This window comes from Populus trichocarpa, chromosome 8, assembly GCF_000002775.5.
Source record: "Populus trichocarpa isolate Nisqually-1 chromosome 8, P.trichocarpa_v4.1, whole genome shotgun sequence".
NCBI lineage: Eukaryota > Viridiplantae > Streptophyta > Magnoliopsida > Malpighiales > Salicaceae > Populus > Populus trichocarpa.
Window position 1 is genome coordinate 9,246,372 of NC_037292.2, and position 14,343 is coordinate 9,260,714.

At 34.0% G+C, this 14,343-nt stretch overlaps 1 protein-coding gene across 2 annotated transcripts; it reads right to left on the reverse strand.

The window, feature by feature from the left end:
- Positions 1-2,945: 2,945 nt before the first annotated feature.
- LOC7457818 (histidine kinase 4) lies at positions 2,946-11,218 on the reverse strand. 2 transcript variants are annotated; one of them, XM_006379723.3, is made up of 11 exons: positions 9,996-11,218; positions 9,294-9,527; positions 9,025-9,194; positions 7,828-8,046; positions 7,548-7,734; positions 7,398-7,449; positions 7,074-7,303; positions 6,687-6,785; positions 5,747-6,459; positions 4,328-4,834; positions 2,946-3,670 (listed from the first exon to the last, which is right to left on the reverse strand). In XM_006379723.3, the coding sequence occupies exons 1-11, from the start codon at positions 10,338-10,340 to the stop codon at positions 3,406-3,408; spliced, it is 3,021 nt and encodes a 1,006-aa protein (XP_006379785.3). In that variant the 5' UTR covers positions 10,341-11,218; the 3' UTR covers positions 2,946-3,405. The 2 variants fall into 2 exon arrangements, with proteins under 2 accessions (XP_006379785.3, XP_002312478.4); XM_002312442.4 differs by having other exon boundaries at positions 4,328-4,837.
- Between the last annotated feature and the right edge of the window lie 3,125 nt (positions 11,219-14,343).

Genomic DNA, 14,343 nt, shown 5'->3' on the forward strand with positions numbered 1-14,343 from the left:
TTGGCTCCTCTGACGAATCAAGAAGTCTCCTTTAATATAATGTAAGTCCTTCTAATTTGCGTCTTTTGAAATTCTAACAAAGTTTAATAAAACCTGTTGAAAAAAATTGAATAGTTGTTCCAAAAGTCATATGAACCAAATTAATTAACATCAATTCAATTCAAATTTTAATGGAAATTCAATAGCCAAGAAATAAAATTCAATATCTAATAATTAAGAAAGAATTGATCATCGAGAACATATTGAAACTCTGTTTTCAACACATCCAATATTGTTATAAAGATCTCGACGAGACAATTCTAATCACACCTTAAAACACCATCAAACATGATTCTAATTTGCTAGGGGTTTTGTTTAGGGTTAATTTGAGGTTAATCACGATCTCGTTTAATGTTCTTTTAAGATGTGGTTACAATTGTCTCGTCGAGATTTTTATAACGGTATCGAGTATGTAAAAAAAAAATTCCTGATATATCCTTAATGATTTATTTTTTCTTTCTTCATTTCTCTCTCTTGTTATACCATTTTATGTTGATTTTTAGTAAGTTTAATTATTTTGAAGAAGATGAAACATTTTTATACAATCATTATTTTTAATAATAATATTAAAAAATACGGTTGTGTTTAGCGTTATTATTTATTAATATTGAAAAACACAATTGTATTCAAAATGTTATTTTTTCAAAAAAAAAAAAATCCTACTAATTTACGCCTGCTAACGGTACATGTATGTACGCTTCTGTTCAGTCATCCTTTTCTCGGTTAAAGATAAGAGTTACCTCTTTCTTACTTGTCACCCAAATATCTCCACATCTTAGCTTGTGAGGATATAATAATTATTTTTTTTAATCATCTGTATGGGGTGCTCCAACACCATTAATTTTCACACAGTTTATAGGGTTAATGTTTTTATACATTCCTATGCTCCTTTTTTTTGTGCTATAACGGTTCCCCACTATTTTTTTATATTCACATCATTTTTGTATATTATATGATTGTCATTGCTAGAAATAATTATCAAAATTAGACCCACCAGTTCAATCGTTGAACCAATCCAGTTGAAGAATATGAATTATTTATGCAACTAAACCGATAAGAACCAGCTTGAATCGACCTTAAAAATCAACTTAGATATGTCAAGAATCAAATTGAATCGTTTCAATGTCAACCTGCCACTTGTTACATACTAAAAATATGGAAGAAAATGCCTTTTCTAGGTTTTTTATTTATTTATGTGGGTGTCCAGACCAGCTTACACGCACCACGACTAATCTCACGGCTTACTAAACATCTTGCAAACCCAGTAAGCATGTAAAACACCGCGGAGTGACAGGCGTGCACAATAAAGTTCGAACCCAAGTGCAGAGAAAGGGAATAAGCTTCTACCACCGCTAGGCCAATACCTCAAGTGCACCATTTCTAGGAATTTAACACAGGACATGGTTAAACTAGTGGATCGCTAGTTAAGCTGATGAACTAAAACCTTCACCGGTTGAAGCTCCAGCTCGATTTTGATAATACTATTGCTTGATCCTCTCATCATTTGATATTATTAATAATGTCGTTAAATAATGACATGTGCCAGTTCCTTAAAGCATGTAATATTTTGACAATGTACATTTTATCTCTAATTTTTTATTTTATTTTATCCCATGTATTTTGTTTTTATTACAATTAAGTCTTGATATGGTTTTTATCCTCATATTATATGATAAATGCAATCTAGCCCCTAAAAGATTTTTTTTCAATCAAACATCTACAAGTCAAATCTTAAATTTGGCCAATTGTGAAGTTGTGATAATGGATATATGATACTTTTTAAAATATATATATATATATATATATATATATATATATATATATATATATATTTTTAATCGGTATATCTATTTAAATTTACTGAATTCTCACCTTGTCCATCAGCAATATATTTATGATAATGGGAAAAAAAATCAAAATCAAAATCAAAGTAAAAATACTTCGGTTAGCCTAACAACAAGGATGTATTTTTCAATAAAAAAATTTATTTTCTACACCATCATTTAAATATTAAGAAATAGGTCAGTTTTATATAATAGTTATATAATATCATTACAAATAAAAACTCAAGGATTTATATATAAGGAAAATAAAATATAGAGACCAAAATGTATATCAACATAATTGACAGAAAGACCTAACGAGGACAGCAGCACATGTTGAAATGATATGAATAAAAACATAAACCCTTTAAACATAAAAAAAAAAAAAAAAAAAAGTACAAAACGTAGCATCATTAACCCAAATTCTTTGCAGGCCTTTATAGCCCAACCTATCAAGAATCAAGGTCTCCGGTTTCCTGTCACTATCATTACGAGAGAAGCGATGCGGTGAGCTCTAGCTAATGTCACCACCAAACGGTTCGGATTCATCAGCACAGTTCAAGTAAGTGGAAACTCCTCAATGGCACGTTAGAAAAATGTCTATATTCCAAAGTTTTCGAGCAGTCACAAAGGGAATATCAAACCACCTGTGGAGGGGGGATCTAGAAGAAACAGATGCTAAAACCCCCTTCCCAAACAACTAAAGAATTTTTTTTTTATTAACATAAATATCCGAACCAGTTTGAGCGCACCTCAATTAATCTCACGAGCTCTGTAAACTTTCAATGGTCATGAGATTTGTGAAACTCGAACTAGTAACCTCAAAAAAGTAAACCTAAGACCTGACCAGTTAAGCTACACCCCTCAGGATTAAACTTATAGAAATCTTGATTGAGCATTTTATGGTTATGGTAATTTCTTGTCTAAAGCATAAAGCCATTAATTATCCCATGATGCAGGTTGTTTCACTCAAAAACCCTTCAATGACATGCCATTATAGATATAGTGTTTCTCTTTTAATTTAATTTTTTTTTAATTTTTTTTTAATGTTTTTAGATCGTTTTGATGTGCTAATATCAAAAATAAATTAAAAAAAACATTATTTTCATACATTTCTGGGTGAAAAACACTTTGAAAAGCAACCCCTACCACACTCTCAAACACCCCGTGAAATAAACAGGTAACAATACAAATCAAGGGGTGGAGCCTCCTTCAGCAGCAGCAAAAAAAAAAAAAATTGATTTACAGCCTTTTCTCCCTCCCCATTCAAAGGATCTATACATACAAGTGGGGGGGGGGGGGGGATAGTAGTAGTATACATGTACTCAGCTTCTAGTAAAGTCAAACTGAAGATGGTTAGAAATAATTGGCCGAACCTGTAATCATTTTAGATGAAGAATCATAAAGAATTCAAGGAAACCAACGTCCATTATCCACTTAATACCAAATGCACCGGCAGGCGATTCAAAATTGCTGGTTCAGTTCAACCAAAGAACTCTCCAATTTAGTTTTGCCCAGTTCACCGGAGGTAAAGTGGATGCTATTATGACTTCAAAGTGGATTTGGTATCAAAGAACCTGGCAACTGCCTGATAGAGATTTTCTTCCTCGAAAGGCTTTGAGACATATCCATCCATCCCACTCTTCAAGCACTCATCATGTGTAGCATGTATCACATCAGCTGTCATGGCTAAAATTGGAATATGCCACTGGACTTTTCTAGCTGTTCCTTCTTCCACCATGGATTCACCATTCATCTGCTCGTTTGCCTGGCTCTCCATCTGCCGGATTCGACGAGTTGCCTCAAACCTGGAGGAGAATACCCATGTGAATGGTACTTGGAATGTAAATGTCATGCAAAGCATACCAAAAGTACTTGCTTTTCATGTTCCTGATGCATTGCAATCAAATCTGTTAGGTATACATCAGTGGTAGAGAGTATGGTCCTGAGCACCTAGATTACCAATCTGAGTATGAACTTTGCTCTTTAAACTTATTTTACCAATAATGACGCCTGATTACTTTTCAATCAGGCTATCAAATTCAGGAACCAGACAATCTAGATCTCCTGACACAAGGACCAAATGCCCTTGCCACTACTGCTCTGATCCCATGCTCAGGTCACACACCGGCATATCTAGGCATGGTTACCTTCAGCCAAATGCTTAGCGCAAACAACAAACTTGAGCAACTAAAAACACACCTGACCTAATAACTTCATCATTTATGAAATAAGTTTTCTAATGTGATATTGTTACACGATGCCAAGAAGGTTCATTAAATAAAAAAATGGAAAGAAAAAGGTGATAGGTATTAGGTAATCGAAGACATCAATCAGCAGCTTTTACGAGAAAGGAGTATAAACAAAAAGAATTTCTACATTTTATTATCAATCAAGGAAGAAGAGCCAATAAATAACAGAACAGTTGCAATCTAAAATCATAAAACAAGATTTTGAAGACATACCCATCCATTTCTGGCATTTGAATATCCATGAAGCATGCATCATAAGTGTGCGGTGGTTGAAGCAGTTTCAATGCTTCTTTACCACTTTCAGCACACTCAGCATCAGCTCCAAACTTCTTTAAGGCACCTGCAGCAACTCTGCGGTTTACCCTATTGTCATCAACCACCAGAATTCTCTTTCCACAGAGAAGGCTCTGAAGGAAAGAAGACCCATTGGGCATGCCTTTCCCTTGGGACCTTTTCTTCCCCATGCCCAGCACCTGCAGAAGACATGCAGCCACCATACTAGATCTCAAAGGTTTCAAGATCACAGTATCGGCAAAACCTGCTCCCTTCGCTATATCAAATTCAGAATTGGTAATGTTGGTAGCAAGAAGGATCATCTTAGGAAGCTTGAATGCATGTCCATTCTGTTTCGAATCCAGTTGCCAAACACTTGAAACACCATCCTCCCCAGAAATCCATGAATCCTTCTCCACTAGAATTATATCTGGGTGGATTTTACCTCTGCTGTTAAAAAAGAGAGGTTACACCGATCACAAAGTAGCATGCAATTTCAGAATTTCAGCAAAATGTAAATGTAGCAGCTCTGCCAATGATCTATTTATATTGGCCACTTCACGAGTCATCTTTTATTGAAACTATTATTCACTGGGTTTTCGATTCAGGTAAGTTCTTTTATGATTATGTCAGTAAAAACAACAAGTGCTCAGCATAATAGATGTGCACTTGCAAGAATTCAGGAGACACCCCAAAAAAGCATGATTTTCTTTAATTGCATAACCCAAAAGTTTAAACTATTAAGTGAAGGACAAAGATAGGCTTTTTATAGTTTTAACATGTCCTTTCACTTAAAAACCTGCGCTTGAAGTATATATTAAATGTAGACCCGCCGCTAAACTTACCATGAAATTATTTTGCAAACATTGGAACTTACTCTTGACAGTTAAGTCAAAAAGGAAAAAGAGCGAAAATCCATCAACCATCCCCAAGAAACACTCCCAATGCCATAACGCTTTAGAAGAAATCTTAGCACTACATAAACTCGATGAAAAATGAGCACTCCCAATAATGTTCATGGTATGAATTCTAAATGATAAACACACCATGCAACCAGAATTTTGGGCATAAGATGTGCATCACAGCAGAAAATGACGATAAAATCAGTCATTTTTACTAAGATACAAGGGTGCCACTGTCCAGTAAACAGGCTTACCCTCATGAAAACAGAGTGGCATGAAAAGTGAAATGATTACCATAGTTTTTCATTGAGTTCGTGCCAAAAGACAAACCATAGTCATCAGCGATGGGCCAAAAATTCACACTTATTTCTTGTTGTTTCATTGAAACCTTTCAATTCTTAATTAAGATAAAATGGTCAGGGACAGGGAACAGGGACAGCCAGCCAAATGAACTTACCCTGATGTCAGAGAACCATTTTTCCCACAGCCAATGGCAGCCAGCTTGAGGCTACTTACAACTTCAGCTAGGATACCAAGCCTCTTCAAATGGTATCTGGTTACAGTAGCCCTAACTGGGTTTCCATCAACAACCAATGCTTTCAATCCTCTAAAGCCAGAAGGCAATTCTTCAGCATTGCGTTTTTCCATATTGTTGAATGTATTTTTCTTGCATGTACCGAAAACAGCAGTGAATGAAAATGTGCTTCCAACCTCAGGCCGGCTAATAAAGTTTATTTGACCACCCATGAGCTCAACCAGACACTTACTTATACTCAACCCAATTCCAGTTCCTCCGTACTGTCTGGACGTTGAACTGTCTGCCTGCACAAAGGGCATGAAAACACGACCCTGGGCTTTTAAGGGGATGCCGATTCCTGTATCCTCCACACATACCATCAACCCAACATCCTCAGAAGCTTCATTGTTGGTCATTACATTTATTGAAGCATCAAATCGGAAATCTTCATCAGAAAAATGCTTAAACACATCCCAACTGTTCTGATCATCTGCTGCTTCACAACCACTCAAGGTTTTGAACTTTTGGGAACCTGATGTAAGCACGCTTTCATTGGATCCTCCATTTAAACAAGTGTCCACTTTTGTATCTGTTATGGCCTTGGCATTTTCATATAGATGAACTTTAACGAATATATGTCCTCTTTCAGTGAACTGCCAGAGAATATATAGTCAACTATAATAGAAGGTTGAACTCTAAAGAAGGCAATAAAGCTAATAGTGAAAAAAATCATTTGTTCAATCATAAACTCCCTAGTAAATCATAAGACTTGTGCTGAGACAAACCCTTACTCACTAATTGATAAATGAACTAATAAGAAATAATACATATACATTCTGGTAGGTTGAACTGCATAACAAAGTTCAATCAATACACTTACCTTAACAGAGTTGCCCACCAGATTTGTGATAATCTGTCTGAATCTCCCAGGATCGCCGACAACAATTTCTGGAACTTTATCAGAAACAAAGACTGCCAGCTGTCCTTCCACAATTGATTATGCAACCGTGTTTCAGATATTTAGTACAATGACATATCACATCAAGAATGCCACCAACCATTGACGTCAAAAGTCCAAGGAAAACAGAAAAAATAGAAAAAGACAAAAGGTCAGCTTCAACATAATAGAGCATCTGGCAGTTTGTCTTTTAAAAAAAAGCAAGAACCATGAGAATGAAACGGGTCTTTGGCTCTTTAAGAGAATTCATGTCAGCCAACAAGATATGAAAATGCTGACTTGCCTTTATTGTGTTTCTGTACGACTTACCTCAATACCTTTGTTTCTAGACTTCTCAGAAAATAAAGAAAGGACATCATCTAGTATGGATCGAATATCGAATGGGACAGCTTCCAGCTCTAACTTTCCAGCTTCAATTTTTGCCCGGTCAAGCACCTCATTTATCAAAGCTATCAGTGCCTTTCCACAGACTTGAGCAGTTTGAGCATAATCCCTCTGGGTTGAACTTAAATCCGTATCTAGCAGCAAAGCAAGCATGCCTGCAATTGAACACGGACCACACAAATGATTATGAAAGTACAAGAACCTAGAACATTTTTCATATTCCAGAAAAGAAAAGAAGATCTTGCATACCAAGGACGCCATTCATAGGTGTTCTGATTTCATGAGATACAGTAGCTAGAAACTGGCATCAAGAACACAATGATACTCAGGTAAGAAGATACTGCACCTAGAAACCAAGTGGGGGTCAGTTGTTCTTTACAACAACGTTCAGAAGAATACCTGGGATTTAGCAACATCAGCAGCTTCTGCCCGGACTTTCAACTCCTGCATTTCATGGAAATCATCCTCAACTTTTACGATATGAATTGCTGCACCATATAAGATGTAACCCACTAATAAACCGATAACAAAGAATAAGAAAGCTGTGGAGAGTGCTGTCCATGAAGTGGGTGCCTTCTCATGGTACCTGCTCAGATTTCAAATTGTAAGCATCTATATGCGGAAAACTTACTCTTCCATTCATCTTATGAAATTATGATCAGCGATTAGATGCACTTACCTGCATGTCATCAGGTGCTTTCTGAATGGATCTCCAAAATCAAGCTTGCTTTCATGCAAAAGAGACAAGTCACCATCTAGATTTTGGTGACCGTACATGATTAAAAGGTCAGAAGAGTTAGTTATGTCATAAACATTCACCAAAATTGCCTGATTCCCAGCAAGCTGTCCAAGTAAATTCTCCACAAGGGACTCAATGTCAAAGGCCCCACCAAGGTATCTGCTTTCAATTCAAATCTCTGTTAATAAATGAAACCAAATTTTATACAAAATATGAAATCTACCAAACTGTAAGGGGTGAAGCATTGCAACTTGGAAGCCCAATTAGACCAGAAAGAAAGGTGACATGGGTGAAATTCCAGCCATATGATGAAACACTGCCATGAGCCTACTGTTTGATTGCTAAATGCAAATAGTAAAATGCTCTAAAAGTTTTAAATTGCCAACTCTACACAGCTCAGTAGTGGTTCATGGTTGTTTAGAACAATGGTCACGGTGAGGAGCCAACTTGCATATAAACACAGCAAAACTATTTCTGAAATTCAAACTCAGCATAAGCAGAAATAAAATCCATGATGTCCATATGAAAAGAAATAGCACCTCAGTCTAAATGCACCTGGTACAATAACAATTGCCATAAATAAAAAAAATTTAGGTCAATGACAAGCATGTGAAGTAACAAAAAATTTACCTTGCCAAATGTTTTATGCTATTTTTTTTAAAAAAAGTTGAATTATCTTGAAGCAACGAAACTGTCTGTGAAATAGAATGAAATGATCTCTCCTTTTATTAATTATACAATATTTTCGAACTGCACCATCGCAGCAGGAAGATAGGAAAACAAGGAAAGGAAAGCTGAAACAAAGTCACATATGTTGTATCAATTATGTACCAACAGATTAAATTAATATCTCCAGATAAATAATCTCATCACTACTAACACTAACCACCTGCAAAAAGGCTAAAGTTTTAAGCTCAAAATTAGTATCTAAAGTAAAACCGCAGCAGTGCTAAAGAGCAAAAATTATTGAGTAGCATCACTGAACCACTTTTTTTTTTCAATCTTCTAGTCACCCTCAAAATTTCATTTCCAAGCAGAATTTATTTCAAAATGTTAATATAAACCCATACCCAAACCAGTCACCAAAAAACTTGGAAACTTGGTGTTCTAATTAGAAAGATAAGTGCACGCACTCACCCAGCAGTTGCTTCTATGCGCTGCGCCACTGTTGGGCTTGGAGGAAGCTTAGACTTGTAAACAGGGAATGTCAACACAACACCGAGGTGATGAGAACCTAGTAACCTAAAGGGGCTCGTCAAAACAGCTTTCCCTGTAGCCCTAGCCCTCAGTATGTTTTCTCTGTCCTCCTGCATCATGCGGAAGAAAACATTATTGAAAACTAGATGCTGAAACGTAAATGATGTAAACAAGATTACCAAATTCAAGTCACAAACTCTGAAAATTACCTCCCCTGACATCATGTCAAGAGACTCGATGTAGGAGACCGTCTCTTGAGAAAATATTACAGGAGCGTACTCATCTCGAATGGGTGAGGGTTCTCTCTCCATTGTCTTTATTGTCCACCCATGTTGCCTCTCGAATTCGTGCCTCTCTGAATCAATTACTCTTCGTGCATAGGCTACGCCACTCAACAGTGGCCTCTCAAATGCAGTTCTGGCAGTGTACTCAGCAAAGGTTTCCTGCATTTTGTCAAAATTAATTCTCAGCGTGCACAATCAGAGAACAAGGATTAGAAGGATAAAGTATTTTTGGTCCTACACAAACATTTGACAAAGTCATCTTGCATTTTTCCTTTTACATCTTGCAAGCCAAATCGCAGGGAAATTTAAATTTCCAAAATTAATTTCCAATGGATTCACCTTAATTCGTTGAAGAACAAAACAGCCTAAACAACTTCAAAGCCACAAACAGAAAGAAAAATAAAACATCTCTTCAGAAATCACAATTAACTAAGCCTTGCATGACTTGTTGCTAAATTGAAGTGAATTTTCCTTTTTGTTGTTTGGGAACATGACAGCAAAAAAACTAACATTCAAAAATCATCTTCCCTTTTTCAATTTTTGTCTTTTCCCCAGCAAACATTTAGAACCTTTAAAATCCAACCAGCAAAAACAGAAATCAAAGTTTCGAGAGAAAGGAGCAAGAACCTGGTCAATTGCAGATGGGTTCTTGTAGTAATGAAAAGTGGAGACAAGAATGGCTAGGGCATGAACATGGTTAACACTAACACTGAATTGATCTTGCAACATCCTTGCCCTTTGATCACACATGCTACCCAACACTTCCTTCCTCCTCACTCTATTATCCGCATCCATGCCATTGTATATCGTCAAACTAAAAAGTGCCATAGCCATGACCCAAAGCAACAAAACTTTAGGAAGCCAAGTCCTGTTGGCTTGTATAAATGTATACCCTCTTTTGGTCCCCATTTGTTGATCATTCACCTTAACAGCCACAGAGTGGTGGTAGCTTTGCTGCATCTTTAACGCCATGGATGAATTCAAACACAACAAGAACTAAGATTTCTCTGTTTCTTATTGATTTTCTCCTTGTTTCTCTGATCCCCAGTTCATATCAAACCAAGAAAGACCCCAATAGCACAGGGACACAACACAGCCATGTATGTCTGAGGCAGGATTCTTTAAAGAGGTGGCAATGTTGCAGCTACTTTTTTTCCTTCTGATGTACAAAGAAAATGCGCACTGCCGGTGCTTAACAGCGAGTAAGTGATCATTTACAGCATTGTGTTGCGTGATTTGAGCAAAATAAAAAAGAAAAGGAAAAAAAGCAAAATTTAGACAAATAAACAAATCTCTCTCTCAATATCTAAAAAACCCCATGTTAAGAATTGAAAGAAAGAGAACCAGAATTGCAAAGAAAAGGGTTCTCAATTGTTAAGACACAGTCATGAGGATTCTCAAAAGGTGGAAAGCAGCCCATATTCCAAAGACTGTCTCTTTCATTTACTTCTCAAAACAGACTGTTCTGTATAATAAAGAAAAAAACACTAATCATTTTCATCTCCAAGCGTGAAGATTTTTAGTATTTTTATTTTTACTCTCACTTATTTTTTACTACTCCTATGTGATAGAGAGGGAGAGAGAGAGAGACTGGTGTGAGTGAGAGGTAACAAGACAAAGAGGAAGCACGTTCACTGTTGTTTGTTTTAATATTATAAAATTAGCAGCACTAATCTACAACTCTAAATACAGATTGACCAAAGAACACAAACAGCGAAGCACAAGCAAGCAAAATGCTTTTTCGGAGATTGGAGAGAGATAGGCTTGCTGAAAGAAGGAACAAAGTCAATCAACAATGGTGGAGTTTTCTGTAGTAGAAGAGAGAGAGAGGTGGAGGTACTTTGAATAATGGCCAAGTTTACAAGAGTTTCTTTTCTTTTTTTTCTTTTTAAACTTAATTTGGACCGTCTTGATCTTAGGTTTTGTTTTTATTTTATGTATTTATTTATAATATAATGCACCTTTATCTGAACTTGGCTTTTTAAAGCAAACTGAATAGAATTTTTAGGATTTTTGTAGATACGCTAACTCTCTCCCTTCTTACACAATCTATTAAACTATACCCTGTTAGTCATAACTCTCGCCATCTCTCCTGAACCCTCCCATAAAAGTCTTCACTCTCTCTCTCCCTCTCTCCTCTGTCTTTCTTCTATATTTTATTACTGCATCTCACACACCATACTTTGTCCCCCCCCCTGTTTATAGTTTGCAGTTCACTCTGACGTTGGTACGTTTTCGTTGTCTGTATTTTTTTGGACTCGAACACACTGCAAGAAGGAGCATTTTTAACGTTTTTCTTTTCTGTGGTTGGATTAATCTTACAGGGATGCCTTTCTCGTTTTCCAACCCTTTTTAATCTCTATCATTGCATCCATAATCTCTAACAGTAACAAGTTTCAACTTAGCATTAATTAACTCTATCAATTCATAACTAAGTCGACATGGAGTATAATGAGGTTGGTCTGATAATTATTTAGGTAGTTTTCGAACAGGCTAAAACCAATTGATATAAAAATAAATTTTTTAAAAAATATATATAATTTTGATGTATTTTTAAATTAAAAACGTTTTAAACCGCAGTGATATCTGTTAGAGGAAGGAAGTACGTTATCTCCAAATTTTGGGTATTTTCTTGTACTGAGATCTCACATGCATTCCGTCCAATGAGAGGATCTAGCGCTGTTGCCTGTTAGTTTAACCATTTAATTTAATTAGAGACGTTTAACTAGTTATTTCAGCTTAAAAAACATGACTCCAAATTGTTAATAATGTAAAAATCTCAAGTAGTTCATTAATTTCGTTTATAACTCAAATAAAAGTGTTCATCGAGTTTCACTTCCATGTCAAATGCCATCTAAACCTATCTATGACAATGATAGCTAGCAGCAACCCTGAAATTGAAAGAAACCATGGTACGGATCAAGAAATAAAAGGCTGGAATCAGGCAATTTCTCAATGGTTCAACATCTTGTCTGGTCATGGTTTCAATAATTTCCTTTCCTTTTTTCTTTCTTTTTTTCTATTTTCATGAAATACTATTTAAAACACGTTTCCAAACAGCACTATAGTCCACGAGATAAATGGTGATAACATCTCTAACTCGTTCTTGGTACAAACTCTACATATGGAGGCAGAACCTAGATATAAAAAAAGGGTTAAAATAAAATGTTAAAGCAGGGAAATGAATTATTCTAATCTTAGAAGAGTTATTGGACAAGCGGAAATTACATATGGATGGCTGAGAAATTCATGAAATATGATGAAGAATTAGGAAGAATAGGGAGTTAACTAAACTGATTAAATATATGTATGATCAGTGCACAAAGATACTAGTAGCACTATTTGTTTTTGTATTTTTAAAATGTTTTTGAAAAAAATTAAATTTTATTTATTTATTTTTTGTTTTAAATTAATATTTTTTTAGTGTTTTCAGATCATTTTGATGCGTTGATATTAAAAATAATTTAAAAAAAATAAAAAAATATACTATTTTGATGCATTTCCGAGTAAAAAATATTTTAAAAAGCAACCGCAACTACATTTTTAAATACTCTAAAATCATGATTGAAATTCCATGTCTATATATAAAATGATGATAATGGGAGAAAAAAATTGAAATTTGCAAAATAAAAAAAGGATGGGGTCTAAATATCACTATCACGTATCTTTGAGATAATGACACCGCGACAAGGCAATGGATCTTATTCCCACCTAATTTTCTCAACCATTTCCTAGAATAGAATATCCAAAATCCATTTCTCAAATAATTCACAGCGTGAAGAAGATTTTTTTTTTTGTTGAGTTGACTGATGGCATACTTACATTAATTGTGTTTATTTTCGTGTTTTAAATTATTTTTTATATATATTTTTATTTAAAATTATTTTTTATGGTTTTGTATTGTTTTCATGTATTAATATTAAAAATAAATTTTAAATAAATTATTTTAATATATTTCTAAACAAAAAGTATTTAGAACAGAACTAAAATTCAAATTTTTATTATTAGTTTGATAGAATAAAATAAATTGAAATTATGATATGTTGAGTTAAAAATAAAACCATTGATTATTTATTTAAATACAATTTAATATTGTGATAATTTTTTTTTATCCAACTATAAAAAAAAATTGTTGGTTAATAAAATAATTTATAGTTTTTACATTAAGCTCTACGTATTATTTCAAACCTTGGTTTTGTAAAAAATAAAATAACATGTTTTTCTTCATGAAAATCTATTTTTTATTTATTTTACATGCAAAAATTCATATCACAATAATTTTAACATAAAATATAATTTTTAAAACTTACTTCTTTTTAATTACAACTAAAAATATTTTTAAAAAACTTATTTTTTAATCATAATTATAAAAATTACCAGATACATTTATTTCCGGTTGATTAAATAATATGTAAGTGGATTCGTTTCCTTCCCTCCCCTTTAATTGTATGTGCATGTAGCTTAAGGGTAACTTGTTTGAATGATAAGGTCTGGTCTCTTTTGAACGGTGCACGATCAAAAACCCTCTTATATATAAACTAGTTTATTTATTATTTTGTTTTTCCACTTGGTGATTGCTCATGTTTTCAAAATCTATTTTCATTTAATTTTATTACAATTAAAATGGATATTTAAAAAATAATTTTAAATGTTAAAAACTATAATTTTTCTATGAGGAAAATTTTCATTTTCTTATTAATATATTTTTTTCTCACAAAAACCTATCTTTTTATTAATAGCATGTTTTTTTAATAAAAAAACTAAAAACAATTAAAATACAAACACAGAAAAATTTCAGTAATTTAAATTAAGAAGAAAAAATGTACATCTTCAATCAAAACTTTATGTTCTAGTTATTTTATTGTTTTCTTATAAAAAAAATGTTTTTTTTTACTAAAATCATTGTTTTTTTAAGAAACTTATTATTATCTAAAAAACAAGTTTCAATTAAAAAAAAAAAGAAAAAGAACCATGG

What these genes read in the sequence shown, in the direction of transcription:
- LOC7457818 (XM_002312442.4), bottom strand. Translation starts at nt 10,340, where the DNA reads ATGGCGTTAAAGATGCAGCAAAGCTACCACCACTCTGTGGCTGTTAAG. An exon ending in CGCATAGAAGCAACTGCTGG is followed by an intron (nt 8,047 to 9,024) that starts GTGAGTGCGTGC and finishes AATTGAAAGCAG; the next exon opens with ATACCTTGGTGGGGCCTTTG. An exon ending in AAGCACCTGATGACATGCAG is followed by an intron (nt 7,735 to 7,827) that starts GTAAGTGCATCT and finishes AAATCTGAGCAG; the next exon opens with GTACCATGAGAAGGCACCCA.